The 19,196-nt window shown below is 38.8% G+C and overlaps 1 protein-coding gene across 1 annotated transcript in view; it reads left to right on the top strand.

Moving 5' to 3' along the window:
• The window catches only part of LOC101863773 (FACT complex subunit SSRP1), a 23,029-nt gene extending 6,736 nt beyond the window's left edge, over positions 1-16,293 (top strand). Inside the window, exons 6-17 of the mRNA XM_013087514.2 lie at positions 839-974; positions 2,199-2,302; positions 3,868-3,996; positions 4,767-4,988; positions 5,682-5,754; positions 6,970-7,096; positions 8,413-8,458; positions 8,915-9,137; positions 10,823-11,011; positions 12,604-12,759; positions 13,986-14,204; positions 15,392-16,293. Coding sequence (XP_012942968.2) covers positions 839-974; positions 2,199-2,302; positions 3,868-3,996; positions 4,767-4,988; positions 5,682-5,754; positions 6,970-7,096; positions 8,413-8,458; positions 8,915-9,137; positions 10,823-11,011; positions 12,604-12,759; positions 13,986-14,204; positions 15,392-15,478 — 1,711 coding nt within the window. The 3' untranslated portion in view covers positions 15,479-16,293. The remainder of the gene's footprint in view (positions 1-838; positions 975-2,198; positions 2,303-3,867; positions 3,997-4,766; positions 4,989-5,681; positions 5,755-6,969; positions 7,097-8,412; positions 8,459-8,914; positions 9,138-10,822; positions 11,012-12,603; positions 12,760-13,985; positions 14,205-15,391) is intronic.
• The last annotated feature ends 2,903 nt before the right edge of the window (positions 16,294-19,196 follow it).

The raw sequence follows: 19,196 nt of genomic DNA, 5'->3' as shown, positions 1-19,196 counted from the left end.
GGATGTCAACATCTATTACCAAGCGTTTAGTGTCAAGAGTAGTCTGCTTGAAAATTCTTCTTATTTTAAAATAATCATTTGTCTCCGAGTTCTGTCGCAATCTGCCTCTCTCTCTCTCTCTCTCTCTCTCTCTCTCTCTCTCTCTCTCTCTCTCTCTCTCTCTCTCTCTCTCTCTCTCTCTCATATTTTATCATCCATAGTCATATCTTTCACTTCTTCATTGTTTTTTTTTCTTTTTTTTAAAAGTTGTTTGTTATAAGTCTCAGTGGGGTTTTTATTGCTGGGAGTTACCATGTACAGCCTTTTGATCTAAATAGAAGCATCATAAGTTAATAATAATAAATAACACACCCGAGCAAAGGTTGTATTATTCTGAAAGCTTAATTTTCCAACAGACCAATCTAAATTGATTTAGATGTTTCTGTTCTTGATTTAGAAAACAAACATTTTGATGTAAGTTTGGATGTCTTCACAAGTGAGACCCTTCATTGCTATGCGATTAATATGAATGGTTTAGTTGGGTCTAGATGTTGTTGATTCAGTCCCAGGGGTGGGATGATCATGGACATGCTCTTTTCGTAATGAGGGACTCTCAGAATGTCCCACAAAGATATGATAAAATTAATTTTTATTGTCCAGATACTGGCACCTAAGTATGGTGTTTCACCACACACACATCTTACACACCCATACACACAATATGATATAATCTCTCACTCATCCCGTCATCGACACTCATAATAATACATTTTGAGTTTATGTAACAGAGCTTTAGTTTATGTGACACAGCTTCAGTTTATGTGGTACTCATTATTTTCTTCTCCCTTTTCCTCCTCAGGGGTCGTTACGATCTCAAACTTTTCCCTGGCTTCCTGCAGCTCCATGGTAAAACATTTGATTACAAAATCCCATACCAGACTATTCTGCGCCTCTTTTTACTGCCACATAAAGATGGACGTCAGATGTACTTTGTGGTAAGCCATTATGCACCTATGTGTACATTTTTTATTTATTAATTTATTTTTTTAAACTTGTTTTTATTGTTGCATCTTGATAAGATAATATTTGAGAAAATACTCGATGGACAGAAAGTGCCCAAAAGGTTGGTCTTCAAGAAATGATCCAAATGTATAGCCATTGGTGGCAAAGTTTGTCGTTTACCTTAAAAGTGATTGTGGAGATTAAAAGTGGCCTTGGGTCCATAGGACTATGAACTTTGTCTGTGTCACTCTGGTCAGGTAGATGCTAGTGAGAATGATGTAAAATTTTGCGTTAAGCCACTGATTGTGTTTAATTTGAATGAATGATTCAAATACAGTTGAACCTGTCCAAGTGGTCTTCTTGGACACTTACATTGTAGTATAGAAAAAACGCATCCTGGAGAAATGGTCATTTGTACTGGTGAATGTGTTGGACAGGTGGTTGTTATAATAGATTCAACTTTGGTAAATCAGTGTACTTGGGGTGAAAGTCAACACGTAGAAGAAAATATGCTGTTGTTGAAACATGTCCCCAGTCACTTCAGGTTATGGTGGCTTAACCTTTTGCCACTTCCATTCATAACTCACATGTGATATACCAGTAGGGAAGCCTGTATTTAGTTGAATCAGACTTATGACCAAAGTCTCTTTATTGATTCTTTATAGAAATTATGCTACCAAAATTATAACCATTTCTTGTTACAAGTGTCCAGCATTCATTTGTCACCTGACTTTCCCAGTCTGTTACTTTCATGCTATTTCCCTGTTTATTCCCTGCATACTGTATGCTCCTACCCAAGTTAAGAGGCTCAGCTTGGTCTGACGTTGTGCCCTTGAGAAAGGCACTTTATTCAAATTGACAGGGTCCTATAGGACATTCAATTCAGAGGTCTTGCATCTGGAACAACCTTCAATGTTACAAGGGAGGGGCATTTATTCTACTCTCTTTCCCAATTTTATTTTTAGTTTATTGTTTAATGGGCATTCAATTTCTTACCCTATACTTTGAATTCAGAATTAATAGTGGGTGATTGGTGGATGCTGTGGTGTGGTTTGTTTTTTCTTTCCTATCAGACATCTTTCGTCCTTATCTCTCCTCCATTGCTTTGTGTGTTACTCTTTAATAAAAGCTCTAACAATCTTCAGGTCTTTTGTAACGTATTTGTGTTGCAAGTGCTGTAAAACTCATAACTAAACTATTTTGTCTACCTTCCACAGATCAGTTTAGATCCTCCCATCAAGCAAGGTCAGACCAGGTATCATTTCCTCATTCTGCTCTTCCAGAAGGAAGATGAGATGACCCTAGAGCTGACTTTGTCCGAGTAAGTTACTGCCCCTGTCCTTTTGGTTTTGTGGTGTTTAGGGATTCGTTACTTATTGTTGTGAATAGCCAGAAATAGCATACTTAGGATGCCCTGAAACAAAAAAATCTCTAACGTCCCCCTTAAACGCCCTGCCAGGTCGCTGCCCTGGACCCGAAAATCCTCAAAAAATGACATCAGCTGCTGGAAGCTCTGAACAATATTCGTCTGCTTTTGTCTCCACCTTCTGGCCCCACCCCATCACCTTCTTTTCCCTCTCCTTTGGGCTCCTGACTCTTTCTGCAGCCTTTCTACTGCTTTTCCTTGGCTCCTTCTTACTGCTGTCTTTCAACCACACCCCTGATCTTATGGTATGTAAGATCTACACCTAGCCTTCTTGGACAAAGGGCGAGAAATCTTGGAGGTCCCATGTGCAAGTTGCACCCGTTAAAGATCCGTTGGTTGTCTAAAATCGATAAGAATAGGCTTCGGCAGCCACCCGGGCAAAATTCAAAATTTCTTACGAACTGAAAAATGTTTAATGTGTCCCGTGCGCTCATATGACCTCATGCAGTTGTGAGAGTCGTTAAACACTTACCCCCCCGATAAAAGATGGCCATGCAAATGTCGCGCCACCTGATGGTTTGTCTTAAAGTATAATAGCAGCCCCTGATGCTGTGGACAAGCCGTCATATCATCCATTCACCTGTTTTTATTCTTAAGCCCTCCAATTAATGAACTGTGGGTGATTGGCGGGTGCTGTGGTGTGGTTTGCTCCTTCTTTCCTATGAAACATCGATCGTCCTTATCTCTCCTCCTTTTTTGTGTATGTTACTCTCTTGTAACACCTCTAGTCTTTGGCACTTATATGGCTTTGTACAGTTGAGAGTGGCGTAAACTCTAACTAATACTAAAACAATTAAGGAATTGACCATGTTGTGTAGGTCCCTGCCACTGTTTGCCCAAGGTGACCAGCTGGTAACAGATTTCCTGTTGTTAGTGGGTGGTTGGCGGGTGTTGTGGTGTGGTTTGCCTCTTCTTTCCTATCAAACATCTATCGTCTTTATCCCTCCTTCTTTTTTGTTTGTTACTCTCTTGTTACACCTCTAATCTTCGGCACTTATATGACCTAATTGTGTTGTAAGTGCCGTAAAACTCTTACTAAAACTTTTTAAAAATTTCCAGCTGCTGGCGAGGGAGGTGTGCGATCCGTCATATAACCTATATTAAAAGCCTTTCCCACTGCTCATATATACAAATCATGAATAAGATGAGTAGTCGTTATGTTTACCCAGTCTAACAATGGCCGTCAACATGAAGTCGTGTCTGTTCTTTTGGGGGTGTATCGTGTGCATATCGTTAAAAGAAGTGGGGTCCGGTGTACTTGAGAAAGTAAAATGTCATCTTTATTTCAAAATATAAAGGGGGGGGGGTGAAGGGGTGTCAGCATTATATCAGTGGTACAGTGGCCGTTCTGTGAATTTTAGTTCTTCAAACGTTCTGAGTCTTGGTTTTATTTTATAAGCAAAGAGGGTGATAGTTTCGATGCTGTTAAAATGAAATGATGGTTCATCTTTTAACTCCAGGGACGAGATCAAGAGCAAGTATGAGGAGAAGCTGCAGAAGGAAATGTCGGGTCTGGAGTTTGAGGTGGTCAGCAAAGTGTTCAAGGCCATCACTGGACGGAAGATCACTGTGCCTGGCAGCTTTGTTGGGTGAGTCCTTGTTTAAGATAAGGTTGTTTTCTGAGAGGATGGTTGGAGGGCGCCATATTTCTTTTCCTTCTGTTGTTTCTATTTGTCTGTCTTACTTTTCCCCAGCACTAAATGACCATCTGTGTGTCGATGTGCATCTCTTTACTCAAACTCAGAAATTGAGTTAATGTTTTGCAAATGTTGTTTTTTGTACTGTGTTGGATGAGTCCATGTTTTAGAACATGTGGTTTTCAAATGAGCTCCATGCTACATGGATTGGTAGATATTTTAGGCTTTTTGTCATGTTTTTCCTACTGCTTCTCAGGTCGTGGGTTGGGGTTTAGAGTGGAATATTTTCAGGCCTGATTTTAAAAAAGATGTTGCTGTTTAATCAGTTCTCTCAGTTAAAAGTCTTTGTTTTGGGTGTCATGGGTATCTTTCTATGTTAAGTCAGTGCGCTTGTCCCTTTCCCTGAAATTTGCAGCCTTGTTATTGGAAATCGACAAGTGGGAGGATCCTCCAACCCAAAGTGGATTCATTTTTTGGTGAAAAGAAGGTCAAAGTGATGCAATGATCTAAATGTATGACTGGTACACAAAATGAAATTATAATTTTTTTTAAATTATCGATATTTTCCTGTAAAATGGGAACATGTCCATAACAAATTATGCTATTGCAACTTCACTTTTTTTTTAACCCTTGAACATACAATTGAAGCAATGAATTTCCTATTCATAATCTCTTCATGGATGCAGTGTTTAGTTTTTTTTAAAAATTACTTTCCTCCCCAGACATTCTCAAGCCCAGGCTGTCAGCTGCTCCTACAAGGCGGCCACTGGTCTGCTCTACCCACTAGAGAGAGGCTTCATCTTCGTTCACAAACCCCCACTACACATTCGCTTCGACGAGGTGGCTAATGTGAACTTTGCGAGAAGTGCTGGAAGTACGCGTTCATTTGATTTTGAAGTGGACACGAAGAACGGAGCTACCTTTACATTTGTGGGTGTGGAGAAGTGAGTACAGTTTTCACTCTTTGGAGGATTTTTAATTACGGTTGGCAGCATAGTGTATTGTGATGCTCAATCAGAATTTAAGGCTTGTGATGCGTCCTGCTGGTTTCTTTTGATTTTGCAAGAGTCGGGCAGACAACCAATAACACCCCCTCCCCTCCTTGTTTTCCCTTATTGGATGATGATCCTGCTGAAACCTTTTTCAATTTCATAATGCTTCTGTTTATGTCACTTCCTTTCCTTATACTGCAACCCCGGTCCTTTACACTCAAGGGATAAGGACTATCCATTGCCATATTATTGCACATTTTTCAGCCAGATTACTATTTTATTTATTTGTTGATAACTAAAATAATTGCAGGTGGGTGGGCAGCCCTGCTGATGATTTTATGCTGTTGTTGTATGGCAGAGGTTATTGTTGTCAGTTGGTTAGAATGAGATTTGCCTCTGTCCCTCGAGTGTTGATAGTTGCTGTGGTGTGGTCTGCTCCTTGTATTTCTTTCCACTTTTGAATATTCAATATATGTATATATGTGTTCATGGGGAAATATATCCATTTTCCTGCTCACTGCAACTCGGTTGCTTTGGTCTCTATTTATGGGTTCTGTTGCTGAGAATGTACTATGTCATAAAAGTGTTTGTTTCCTTCCTATTGTTGAATTCTTTGTAACGTGTACATGCACTTTTATGTTCCAGGGATGAGTATGGAAAACTCTACGACTTTGTTAAGAGCAAGAATCTTAGAGTGAAGAATATCGGAGACAAGGGAGTGAGTACTCTCTGGGCCTTGTGGTTCTTTTTTTCTCTCTGTGAGCAGTGTGTGTTTTGTGTTTAAGCTTTGAGAGTCTGTGTGTGTGTTATAGTTCAAAGTAAAATATATAGAGGCATGGAAATCAGCATTAGCATTATTAAATGTTTGATTCTGGGTACAAAATTTAAGGTAAGAGATGTTTTCTCTTTGTGATTTCAGTTTTTTTTAAATATTGGGCCTGTGAAAAATCATTATGCAAAGCACTTTTCTGTCAGTATGTTATATTTTCTCACTACCACGGATATGTATTTTCTATCATGTTGTAGTAGGGTTGTGGTTTTTTTTGTTTGTTTCGTGGAGATGGAAATGCTATGGTTTGCTAAGGGTGCTTTTTTTTGTAATTTTTAGTTTTGAACAAAGTCTTCCAAGCTGAGAAATTTTAGATTTTTCTCTTAAAGGATTGTATTCTGAACTATTTATTTACACATTGCTTAATGTGCTGCTTCTCTTTATTTCAATGTTCAAATCGCCATGAGCCGGGTTAGTGACTTTTCTTACTCTGTTGATACTTCAGTCCGTTAGATTAATTGATGTGGGTGGTTGGTGGGTGCTCTGGTGTGGTTTGCTCCTTCTTTCCTATCAAACATCTATCGTACTTATCCCTACTTCTTCTTTTTTTATGTTTGTTACTCTCTTGTAAAGCCTCTAATCTTTTGGAGCTCATATGACCTTATGCAGTTGCTAGCGCTGTAAAACCTCTATTAAAACTAAACTAAAAAAAAGATTAATGGATGATGTATGTTTTCATGGCCTGGATAAGCTCATTTCTTATTTTGACTTGTCAAAAACATATATAGTTTTTTGATGGGTGGTTGGCGGTCTCTCTGGTGTGGTTTTCTCCTTTGCTATCGAATTTCCACCGTCTTTATTTCCCATCTACTATTTTGTGTTTGTTACTCTCTTGTAACACATAAAATCTTTGGCACTGTTTGACCGTGTTTTGTTGCAAGTGCTGTAAAACTTTTCGGCTTTTGTATGTCCCATTTGTGTTGCATGTTCAGTAAAACCCTTACAACTAAAACTTTAACAGAGTTAGCTAAATAGATGATGTGGGATTTCACTGCTTGGGTGAGTCAGTTTCATACTTGGGCATGTCAAAAACAGCTATAGATTTTTGTTTTAAATGGTTCTATGTAATGTGCAATATCATATATATTTCTTTTTTTTTTTCAGGGCAAATCCATCTCGTACAATGAGATGTCGGACAGTGATGCTGAAGGTGGAGACCATGATGCATATCTGGAGAGGATGAAAGCTGAGGGCAAAGACAGAGATGATGATGACAGCGATGACAGCTCAGGTACCTTGCCCTGGTCTATTCAACAGCAGTTTCTTTTCATTTTCCCTTCTGCTCAGGGAACTTGTACATTAATCTTATCTTTTCTTAGGTTTACATGTTATTTGTATTATTTTGACCCATGCTGTAAAAATTGTGGTTGTAGATGTTTTACGTTCCAATTTACGCAAGCGACACCATTTAGCAGGTGGGCTACTTTGACCTTGCCTGTCGGGATTAACCCAAAGTATGTCTCAGCAGACTCGCAGATATATTCAAATAGAACAGACATCTCCACTCAGGAATTAAACTCTCTTTTTCTTTGTGCAACGGCAAAATGGGTAACTGCAACACCGCAAATGCCAGTGGCCCATGCTGTGGCATAATTTGTGCCATAGTGTTTACTTTGCATGATGTCAACATGTGGAATTAGTAATTTTGGGGAGATGATGTTCATGTCAATTTACAAATGTTTTTGTCTGCTGCCTCAGTGTATATTGGTTGGTTTGGTATGAATTAGCAGAGGTGTGAGTTGTCACTTCTTTTGTATTATTTTGAACATTAAAGAGAAAGTGTTTTATACAGACTGCAATGAACCCCCCTGGACGGTGCTACTGACTGAAGTGTCTTTAGGCCACTCCGATTCTTATGCACGAAAGAATTGTAAATGGGCTGATTCATCGATGTCATGCTCATAACTGTGCCTGAACTGCAACAGGGAGCAGCTGCTTTTTCTTTCCAAGTCCTTACTACTATCGTCATTTTTCCTCTACTTCTTTTGTATGTTTGTCACAATCTTGTGACCCGCTATTTCCGGTGTGCCTTGATGGTCGAAGCAGACTTTGTGCTGTTGAAGCTAGAGAGGTGGGCAGAGTAAGTCTGATTCCCTGTAAGGACTTCTGTGTTGACATCCGCCCCTTGGCGCTCATATGACCTTATGCAGTTGCGAGCGCTGTATGACTCTACTAACAAGACTGCAATGAACAGGTGGATAGAAAGAAGGTGCCACTGGTAGGTCCTACTTCTTTTCTCTCCCATTGTTGTGTTTGTCTGGTTGTCTGTCTTTCATACTCTTCTCCTGCATTAAATGACTCGACTGATATTGTGTGTTTTGTGTCCCGGGAAATCGAAAATGTTTCTAAGTGTTCTTGGACCTGCTGAGGTAATGGTATTGATGGTAAACTCACACAGAGCTTGCTGTTGAGTGGGGATATGTACCATACAAATGCTGGTTGGTTTTTTTTTACTCAAATTTTTTATTATTATCATTAGTATATTATGGGCTTTTTTTAAACAAATGAACCAGTCTGTAACGAAACCGTCTTTTTTTTTTTCTTCAGATGAGTCCTTCAACCCAGGAGAGAGTGGAAGTGAAGTCGCTGAAGAGTAAGTTGTTTGTTATTGTGCTCAGTTGCCAAAACGCCTGTTTAAGAAACCTGTAAACTTTTTGTTTTTATCTGAGGCTGTTTGTTTCCAAGTACTTACATTTCACACTCAATCATGATTAAAGATTTAGGTCTTGGTCGTATCGTAAATGATTTAAATGTGTGAGAATCAGTTATTTAAAAAAATTAATCAACATAGCTCTTTAGTTTTTATTTTAATGTGCTTTTATTTTTTCCACTTTATTCTGTCTTGGAAATGCACCGTGAAGCAAATTGTTGAAAGATATTGATTCACATGTGTTTGCTGTTTTGTTCAATCTGGATAGTTTTTAGGAAAATGTGCTTACTTTTTTTTTTTTCTTGTTTTGGTTTAGTTGTTTTTTTTAGAAATACATTTTTAAATGAAGTCACGTGAGTGCTTAGTTCATGTGTAGATTGCTGTTTTTGCCCTGTATAGATACGACAGCAACCCGCCCACCACCTCAGACTCAGACTCTGACAGTGACTATAGTGGCGGAAGTGGTGATGGAGAGGGATCTGGTGCGGAGGAGAAGAGGAGAGCCAGGGAAGAGAAGCGGAAGGAGAAGGAGCAGAGGAAGAAGGAGAAGGAAGAGAAGAGGAAACTGGAGAGAGAAAAGAAGGAAAAGAAAGAGCGAAAACCAAAAGCTGCCAAAACAGTTGTGAGTTTATACCTCTGGATGTCCAGTAGTTTTTAATTAGTTGCTAAAAAATCGTCTAGTGTTCATTTAGGGCAGTTTTGAATATGATACAACTAGAATGTTGCCAATGTCAGGTGAAGAGCTGCAGGACTTTCCCTATTGATATGATAAGCTCACTTTTATTGAAACTGGCTACCACCTGTTCCTACCTATGGGGCTTCATGAATGAGAAATGCTGAAGCCAAGAGAGAATCCGGCAAGCTGTGCACTTCCACAAATGACAATGAAGCTCTTAAATGCGGAAAATGTGGCATTCTCTTCTGTACTTCACTTTAACTCATTCGCTACGCCGAGCCATGGGGGGCGGCGCGGCTAAAGTGCCATCAGTACGCTCAGCCGCCCCCGGCGGCTCGAGAACCGGCGTTCAATTTTAGCCTGTTTTCTATTCCAATCCACATATCCATGTTAAAATAAAGGTCATAATATAATGTTGACTTTCCACCGAAAATCAGAAGTTTTGGTTCAGTTTTGAAACACGATTTCGAAGTTTATGCGACATTGTTTTATCGCGAAGCCCAAATTATAGCCCAGACACCAGTCTTAGTACTTTTACACAACAAAATGTATCATTATTTTGCTCACTAAAGAAGTGTAGGACTCTTCTTTATAATATTGATACTATTGGACTTATATTGCCAGTGCACTGTTATTGAGAAATCTATATTTTTGAGTGCTAGGATCCAGGCCTAGATCTAAAGAGTCAAAATATTTTTTTCTCCCCAAAATCACTACTTTTTGGTGAAATTACTCAAAAAACACCATCCAAGACATGTATAGGTTTATTCCAAATGCAATTCTGAATAATTCCATATAAGATAAAGAGTGTTTTTTCTGTTTGTGATCCTTTTTTCAAAATTATTTTTTAAAAATGTTTTTCCAGTATCGGGTGTTATGATCCAAATGTACAAATATTATGGAATGTATGTAAATTACTGCACATTTTTCAATATTTTCCTGTTCTATATACAGTTATGGTTAATTTGATGTATCATTTGCCTAGGTGCAAACATATTTTTTTAGTTTCACCTGAGATTATTAATTTTTTATTTTCAAATTTTATCCGCAGTCAATCACAATTGTGTTGCATAATCGCCTCTTACAGGAACTAAGGTTGAAAAATACACAAATAAACAATACAGATGTATTCTACAAACCATACTGAAAATGTTGGTATATAATATGTTGATATTTATTTGAATTTATGGCCCCCAAGACCTGTGAACTGCGCACTGGACATCATCTCATTTCGCCCTCCTGAAAAAAATTTGTCCACAAGCCGAAAATAATACGTAGCGAATGAGTTAAGGAATGTCCTTTACTCTGCAGATGCGTCGAGCAATGATAGAAGAACTATTATTATATATATATAGATATAGATATTCTTGCTTTAAACCTATGCCCTTTCCTTTTTCATTTATTTACATTTTAGTCTCTTTTTACATGTCATATTGCAATTTAAATTAAAATAGTCTTGATACAAGATGCAGTAGACAATATTACTTGAAAGTTATTAGTCCCAGCATGCACATTTCCACGGGATTGGGAAAGTCCAGCCAGTTAGAACCTCTGCTTTATGAAGTAGAGTTGACCTTTAGAAATAATGGCAATATTTCCTTTTTTTTTTTCCTTTTTTTTTCAATTTGCAGAAAGAAGGAGGCTCCCGCAAGAGGAAGAACAAGAACAAGGACCCCAACAAGCCAAAGCGGCCACAGTCTGCCTACTTCCTGTGGCTCAACGAGCATCGGGAACAGATCAAGGAGGAGAACCCAGGCATCTCTATCACAGACGTATCCAAGAAGGCTGGAGAGATGTGGAAGGCCGTCACAGACAAGACGGTATGTACAGTTGAGTCTTAAAGTGGAGAACTCTTGGGGACCAGAAGAAAGTGTTCACTTTATCCGAGGGTCAGTTTAAGCAATTTGGTAGGGTGGAGGCTTAGAAACAGTAGCTACGCGTAGTGGTGGGTCTAGGGTGAAGGTGGGGTGAGGGGACAACACAGTGGGCGATTTAGACTAGAGCTCTTTCTTTCTGATACAAATTGCCGTCGCTCATGCCGAGCTGGAATTGTCTGCTGATGCCCAAGGCAAAGAATTTTATTTTCTCAGCATGGCGACAGTGGCACGGTCGGTCCAATCTTTGCTTTCACTCATTTTGGGCGTTGACTTTATCCGATTTCCCAATGAAACCAGTTCATTTTATCGACTATTTTTTTACTTAAACAAATAGCATTTCAATCGGTACCTCAGAATATCGTTCACTTTAACATATTGTTCAAATAAAGCCTGTTCAGTTTAAGCAGCGTCCACTGTAGTTTTTGTGCCTTTGGAGGTACATAATTACAAAAATCACAAGTAAGTGGTTTCTGCGTGCTCTGTTTTTTTGTTTTTTTTGCGCCTTCTTTCTTATCCAACATTTATTGTCCTTATCTGTCTTTGTCCTTCTTTTCCTTCTTTGTTACTCTCTTGTAGCACTTTTCATGTGCGGCACTTTCATGTCCTACTTGTGTTGCAAGTGCCATAAAATTCTTGCTGAAACTAAAGGATCTCCACTGTCAAGTAAGTTAGTATGGGGAGGGGGGAGGAATTCAGCTCTGTTTTGACTTAGTTCTTTTATTTTATGGGTGAACTTATATGTATACATACAGAACATATTTCATGATTAGACTGTAAAACAATTTTTGGGACCCGACATCTCGGTGTTTAGAGTTACTAATTTAACGGATAAATGGGGAAGTCCAGATTTCTAAAATAAAAGAGATTTTGCCTGACTTCTTGATACAAGATGTACATGTATTAAACAATATCCCTTTCCACAGGGTCTGAACAGTTCAGGATTAAAAATTTTTTTTTTTTTACGTAGCCAATTAGCACATCCGAGTGTTTGATTTGGTTGTTAATGGCAATTGTGTTTTTCCAGGAGTGAAAGGCAGGAATTTTTTTTTTCGTAGCCACAGGGTTTTGGTGCGCTGCATGTTGTGTAGTGATGCACAACCAGGATCAAATGCCCATGACCCGCCCCATGGGTTTGTTTTGTTTTTGCTAGAGTCACACGAGTCACAATAACAGCTAATAAATGCCCCCTCCCCTTCTTTTGTTTTCCACTAACTTGACAATGATGAGCCCATCCAGTCCTCTTTCATCACACCTTTGTTTTACGTTTTAGTTATCCTACGACCCCCTGTCCTTCACACCCCAGGGAAAGGGACTGTCCATGGTTATGTTATGAATTTATCTTGCATTTCTCTTCATTCTTACTTCCTAACGCTGACATCTTAAAAAACAGAGATATTGAAAATGGTTACAAAATCTAGGAAACAAGCGGGGGGGGAACCTAGAATTTTTTTCTTCTTGATGAGTGGGAACCCTGTAGCCAGTTGGCGCGTTCTGGTGTTTGATCTGGTAGCTAATGGCATTTGTGTTTTCCCCAGGAGTGGGACGAGAAGGCGAAGGAGGCCAAGGCAGAATACCAGAAGGCCATGGAGGAGTACAACAAGAACAAAGTCTCTGACAGCGAGAGTGATGGTGAGAAGGAGGCGAAACCCAAGAAGTCTAAAGCCAAGTCCAAAAGCTCTCCCAAAAAGAAGGTTAGTTTTTTTTTTGTGTTTTTTTTTTTTTTCTTTGATTGCTTTATTTTTCAATGCCTGTGGCTAGATGCTACATCTGGTAGGTTTTTGTTTTCATTCCCTCTGGTGGTCGTGGTGCCACTGGTAGGTCATTCTTTTCTTTTCTTGTGGTGGTTGAAGGTCTCTAGAAAGTCCTTTTGTTTTGCCCCCCTTTGTCGTTTCTGTGTGTGTGTGGATGTCTAAAGGGGACACTGGTGAGTCTTTCTGTTCTTTGTCTCCGTTTTTTCTGCTTGTCTTTTTTTTTGGGGGGGGGGGGGGGGGGAGATGGTTCCCCATATACTAAATGGGTGTCATGTGGATGCACTTCTCTTTACTCATACTAACATCATTTTTGAAGCTGTTTGTGTCGGTGAGGAAGTAAAAGCACCCACATTGGAAATTTAAAAAAAAATTGAAATTGAAGATGGTTTCTCGGAGGTCCCTTTTGCAAGTTGCGCACTTTAAAAGTCCCCTTGTGGTTAAAAATTGATAAGAATAGTCTTCGGTTGCCACCCGTGCAAAATTCTAAATTTCTTATTATCTGAAAATACTAAAAATGTCCCGCGCGCTCATATAACCTTATGCAGTTGCGGGCGCTGTAAAACATTTACCAAAAAAATAGATGTTTGTAATGTGTGACACAAGTTTTGATATTGTTAGGGTAAGTTGGATCCCAGGATCGGCACTCGTAGGTACCACAATTTAGTCCATAGAAGCAGGCTTTGACCATGCCTGTCGGGGCCAATGCGGGGTTCAACATTCAGCAGAAAGACCAAGATACTGAATATACATCCCCCTGCCCTCCAGCAATGGAACCTGGGTCTGCTGCGCTCGACTGTGGTGTTTAACAGCTGCACCACATCGGCCGGTATATGTAAATTTATAGTTATATGATGTGAGATTTGTAATTGTATGGTGTTATGTATGTCATAGTCCATCTCCTAATTTGTGTTAAAATCAGATCTGAAGAAAACTTGTGTGGGTGATTGTCGGCAGGTTCTCTGGTTTGATTTGCTCCTTCCTTTCCTGTCCAACATCATCAACATCAATGGTCATTATCTCTTTTTTTTTTTTTTCTTTGTTTACTCTCTTGTAATACATCTAATCTTTGTAACTTGCAAGACCTAATTGTGTTGCGAATGCTGTAAAATAAAAACTCGTATTGAAACAAAAAGAAAACTTCAATCCATCTGTGTTCGTTGTTTCAGCCGGAATCCTCTGCTGGAGGCGGTGGTGGTGGTGGTGGAGGCAACAGCAGCTTCAAGAGCAAAGAGTACATCTCTAGCTCGGGACTCAGCTCCGGGTCGAGCTCTGAGGGCAGCGACAAGCCTCTGAAGAAGATGGCGAAGAAGTCGAAGAAGGACGAGGAGGAGGAGGACAGCCCGGCAAAGGCCACCGGGAGTGACGAGGAAAAGGGAAGTGATGAGGTGAGGAATGGTGGGTGGCTGTCTGCTGATGGCTGTTTGGGGGACAAAATAGTTTTACATTTCTGTTCTGTTCTATCATCAGAGGTGCCGATTTTCTGGATAAGTCCATATTTTTTAACCGTGTGTGGTTATGTTGTAATATATTCCTACTTATACATTTATTTGTATTGTGATTTCTATGTGCATTTTAAAATGAAAATAGACTTGTTACAAGATGTGTTGGACAATATGATCTGTCCATTTTGAGCCCCTGTTGGTGCGTTTCTGCGGGGTCTGATAAGTTCAGATTTTCATTTTTTTCATAGCCATTTGGCACCTCTGATCTGCTCATGGCCCTAGTGATGCCAATGTATATAGTCAGACCCGGAGCATGGGAAGCTGGAAATAATGGATGGCATGGACATCTCGTACAGTTTACACTGACCAATGTCTCTCTACCTTTTCATTATTGGCTAAATCAATTTATGAAAGTGTCAAGCACCTTTTGACTGACTGATATGTTATGAGTTATCAATGCCTGACAGTTGTTTTATGTTTTTTTTACATGCCACCATGTCTTTCTCATTCGGCGATTACGCATTTTATAGTTTTTATTTGGGTTGTGGGGTGGGTTTTTTTGGTTTTTGTTGCACCTCTTTTCTTTTTATGGGCATTCCTGCTTTCATAGATGGGTTTTAGTTTAACTCTTTAATACACATCTAAATTTCCTGCCTCATGCTTTCCTTTTTGTCAGCTGTGAAGTTTTCGTTTAATGTAGTGCTACAACTAGAACCTTTTGTAAACCAAACAATAGCTTTGTTTCAGTTTTATTTTTTATTTTTTGTCTGTATTTCCCTGACTGTACTTTGTCAGTGATTACCAAGTTCAGCTTGTGAAAGCTAAGATTTTCTTTTTCTTTCCCTGAGAGGATGTTCAGTGGTTCTCTGTGTATGTCCTACACCCCATCCCTTTTCATGACTTCGGATGCTCTTGTATGATTATCATTTGCTCCTTTTTTCATATCAAATATCTATCATCTCTCATCTTTCCTTCTTTTAGTTGTATGTAACTGTCTAGTAACACTTAATATTCGGTGTATCAAGTGATGTAAATCTTAACCGCAATCAACTTTTCCCAATTCTCTTTGACTGTCTTTGCTACGAAATGCTCAATTTTTCAACTCCCAGTTGTTTTTCTTTTCTCCTCAGGACAAGAAGGAAGCCTCGGCTTCTGAGAAAGGGTCAGGGTCAGAGAAAGAAGCGTCTGGGTCAGAGAAAGGATCAGGGTCAGACTGAGATGGAAGAGAGGACGGATTACCACACATGTTGACCTTGACCTCACACTGACCTGTCCTGAGAGTAAAGGAAATCAAGACAAGGCTCAACCTTATGGAGAGGATCATAAACTAAGTTGAGAAAGTCTTGACTTGTAGTTGCTGGCAGGATTCGGGGCTTTAAATGTGTGGATTGCATGTATGAAGAGTGTTTGTGTGTATGAATGTTGTAGAGAAGGAAAGATGGAATAATGAATATGTGGAGGGGTCAGAGGTGCCGATTTTGCGGATAAATCTGAATTTCTGGAACTATCGGGATAGGTGCACTATATATGGAGTTTTGATACAAGATGTATTAATATTATACGCTTGCGCCTTTCTCCGGGTTCTGAAAAATTCAAGATTTTTATTTCCTGAAGTGCAAATGTTAGATGGTCAGTTAGTGCAAATGTTGGTTGATATGAGTGTAGTGTCTGATCTAATTCTTGATTATTTTTGGGGGGGGGTTGGTATGTGCTCATAAGAATGTGTCATGTATGTATGTGCTCATTTCAGTAACTTCATGGTTATTGAATGCTCATGTGAGGGTTTAAAAAAAATCAATTTCACGTTTTGTATTTGTAGTTCAATATAACCAGGGCCTGGTTGAACTGTCGTCAAAGTTCGGGTGGTATCGAAACTGGCCAAATGCAGCAACGTACAAGCATACTGTTAAATTGCCTTGTTGTTTGGTTATTTGACGAAATCGTCGTGTCAGCTCTGTTGATGTTGCTGGTTGTTTGATGCTATGTTTTCACATGGACTGAAAAATGTCACAATAAAATTGTTTCACTTTGACTTTTAGATTTTGTTAATTTTGTTGTTGTAAAGCCTTATATCAGGGGAAGGGTTAAGGATTTTTATGGTACCGGTACAGTAGATTTCGCTTAAATTGAACAATTACTCTGTAAACAGTGGAAAACTGAAAGAAAGTATTTGAGCTACCTCTTTAAACTGAAACTCTGCTACACTTAAGAAAATTCAACGGCCCCACAGATTTTGGTGTCAGTGGACTGGACTACACTATACATTATATCTTTGAGTTATGGTTAAAGGGAGAAACTCTGGTGTGGTTTGCTCCTTCTTTCCTATAAAAAATCTATCATCTCTGTCTCCCCCTCCTTTTTTATGTTTGTTACTTTCTTGTAACACTTCAAATCTTCGGCATATATATGACATTATTGTGTTGCAAGTGCCGTAAAACTCTTACCGTACTAAAACTAAAAGGGAGAAAGAAAAGAAAAGTACTTCTTTTGTTAATTTTTGTGAGAAAATTTGTGGTAGGCTTGTGGTATACAGCCATACATTTACACACATTTCAACATGTCATACGTCCATAAAATCTGTTTCCCTTTGGTATGTTTTCAAATAATTTCACAAATTACTCATAGTTGCGGATTGTCTTGGGGCAGGCCCATCTTTTGCGCTAGGAGTGTTGTAGTACACTGTACCAAAACATCCTTGCTGGTGAGATTGACCAGTCAACATTTTTCCTTATGATAAATCACTAAGTGCGTTTTCGTGTTATAATAATAATAAAAATAGTATTTGTATAGCTCAAAATTCTGTTCAACAGCAAGCTCTATGTGCTTTTACAATCTGTAGATGTATGTGAGTGGGCGTCGTCGTGGTGAAAGACGCTGGTCAAAATAAGGATTTGTTCCGCCTGTTGGACAATTTTCATTGAAAGTTTTGTTTTGGACTCCACTTTTATGTCCACTTACAAACACATTCCTGCTTGGATAATTGAAAAACATTGGTTGAAGGTATAATAAATGGAAATTTTGTAGTTTCGAAGGACACTACAGATTTAGAAGTCCCCAAACTTGGCACCCATTTACCTCTGACACTAGGTGACCCCCACCTCCTTCAATAGCAAATTGTCTCCACTTTTAATACTTCTGTTAAAAATACATTGGTATTTTTTTCATTTAGAAAGATATGGTGAATGAGTAGGCTTGAAGATTGTTCCCAATAACATGCCCAAAAATATTGGCAAGCGCCTGAATCCACTGCGTCGTGACACACATTATTGCTCCAGCAGACCTGATAGCATCCTGAAACAATCTCAACTTCCTGTGAAGCATACAGTGCAAGGTACTGTGCTATTATTTTTATATTCACCCGCGCAAAGTGAGAAAAACTTGTGTCAAGTTGTGTCAAGTACCTTTTCCATGGACACAGTGTTGGGCCAGAGCCTTGAAAGTTGAACCCACATCTTCAAACACAACTTTAGTTTTCAAAATTACGAATTAACAAAGGCACACACAAAAATCTTGCTGCAATATGTATTGTTTTATTTTAAAAAGAGTATATATATAATATATACATGTATACATATACATGCTAACATGTGATTGAAATTTTTGGTGAATAGGTGGATATATTATTACACAGGCACAGTAAAAGCAAAAGCTAAAGTCAGCTGGCTAGAAAATAATGCTACAAATAAAAACCCTGATAATTCTACTGTTGGTGAGAAAAAACAACAACATTGTGATGGAGGGAAGGGGTGTGAAATATGACAGCACAAACTGAATTGTTGAATTATTTATAGATTCCAGTACGTAAAACTTTTTTTTTTTTAACAAGACATGCTGATTGTCTCTCCTCTCATGCAAAGCAAGTAAAAGACATTTCCCCCTTTGTTTTGGCATGGCTGTATTTGACCAGCATTTCTTCAAAGCACATTGTACCAATAGTTATACACACAGGTATTTAGTTTGTGTGAGGAACAACAAAACGTGTAGAGACATCAGCAGCTGTGTAGCACAAGTAGGCCTATGTTTCTAAAGTTGTGTTTTGAGGGAACGTGCCATCCTATCTCATTGTGAATTGAGGTGCATTGAATCGTTGATAATAATTATTGAAAATCAAGTATACTGATGCTGGAATGATGGTAAATTTAAAAGAATAAATCAGTGCTTGTCAACCTTTTTATAGCCAGCGGCCACCGATACTACCTTTAACTTACTTTAAGAGTAACAGGGTAAAACTTTGGCATTGCCCTCCTACTACTACTACTTGTATTTCCCAGTGGGCCATTACTAATATTATTACATGTATTATATATGTCACTGCCCAGGTGATTCCCACCACTCACAAAAACTACCTCATCGCCCACTAGAGGACAATATCTTCCGGGGTTGACAAGCACTAGAATAAATCATACAAACATTGAAGAAAAAAAAGGAAAACGCAAGTTTAGAAAGACAAAAGGTGGATGAGGAAGGCGGAATGTTTCGCTCTTCACACTATTAATGGATATTTAGTATAGATCTGTTTTGTCATGGAATCGTGAAACAGAAATTGATAGTACTATACAAGTGGTGTTATAAATATAATTGTGATAGTGAAGCTGTTGAAAAGGTTGTGCTTGTATCATGTAGTTAACGTAGTGTTTGTGGATTTTGGAATGTGTGGCAGGAGAGTAAATGTATGAGTACATGATGATGTATTGATGTATACAGACTATTGGGGTAGTTGTAATGTTAAAAACTTAAAAAAGCAAAAATCGTTTCAAGTTCAAGCATGAAAAATAAAAAGAGCAAGGAACATAAAGTCTGTCTTGATAAAAAAAATAAAACAAGGCAATACGGTAAAGTAGGCCTACAGCACGCTTGTAGTTGATACATAATTATAATTTAAACCTGCAAATCCTCCCTTGCACTCGCGCATACACACACACACACACACACACA

Source organism: Aplysia californica, unplaced genomic scaffold (assembly GCF_000002075.1).
Source record: "Aplysia californica isolate F4 #8 unplaced genomic scaffold, AplCal3.0 scaffold00597, whole genome shotgun sequence".
In the NCBI taxonomy this organism is placed as follows: domain Eukaryota; kingdom Metazoa; phylum Mollusca; class Gastropoda; order Aplysiida; family Aplysiidae; genus Aplysia; species Aplysia californica.
Note: the sequence above shows the minus strand (reverse complement) of the source record. Positions and strands in the feature narration are given on the sequence as shown.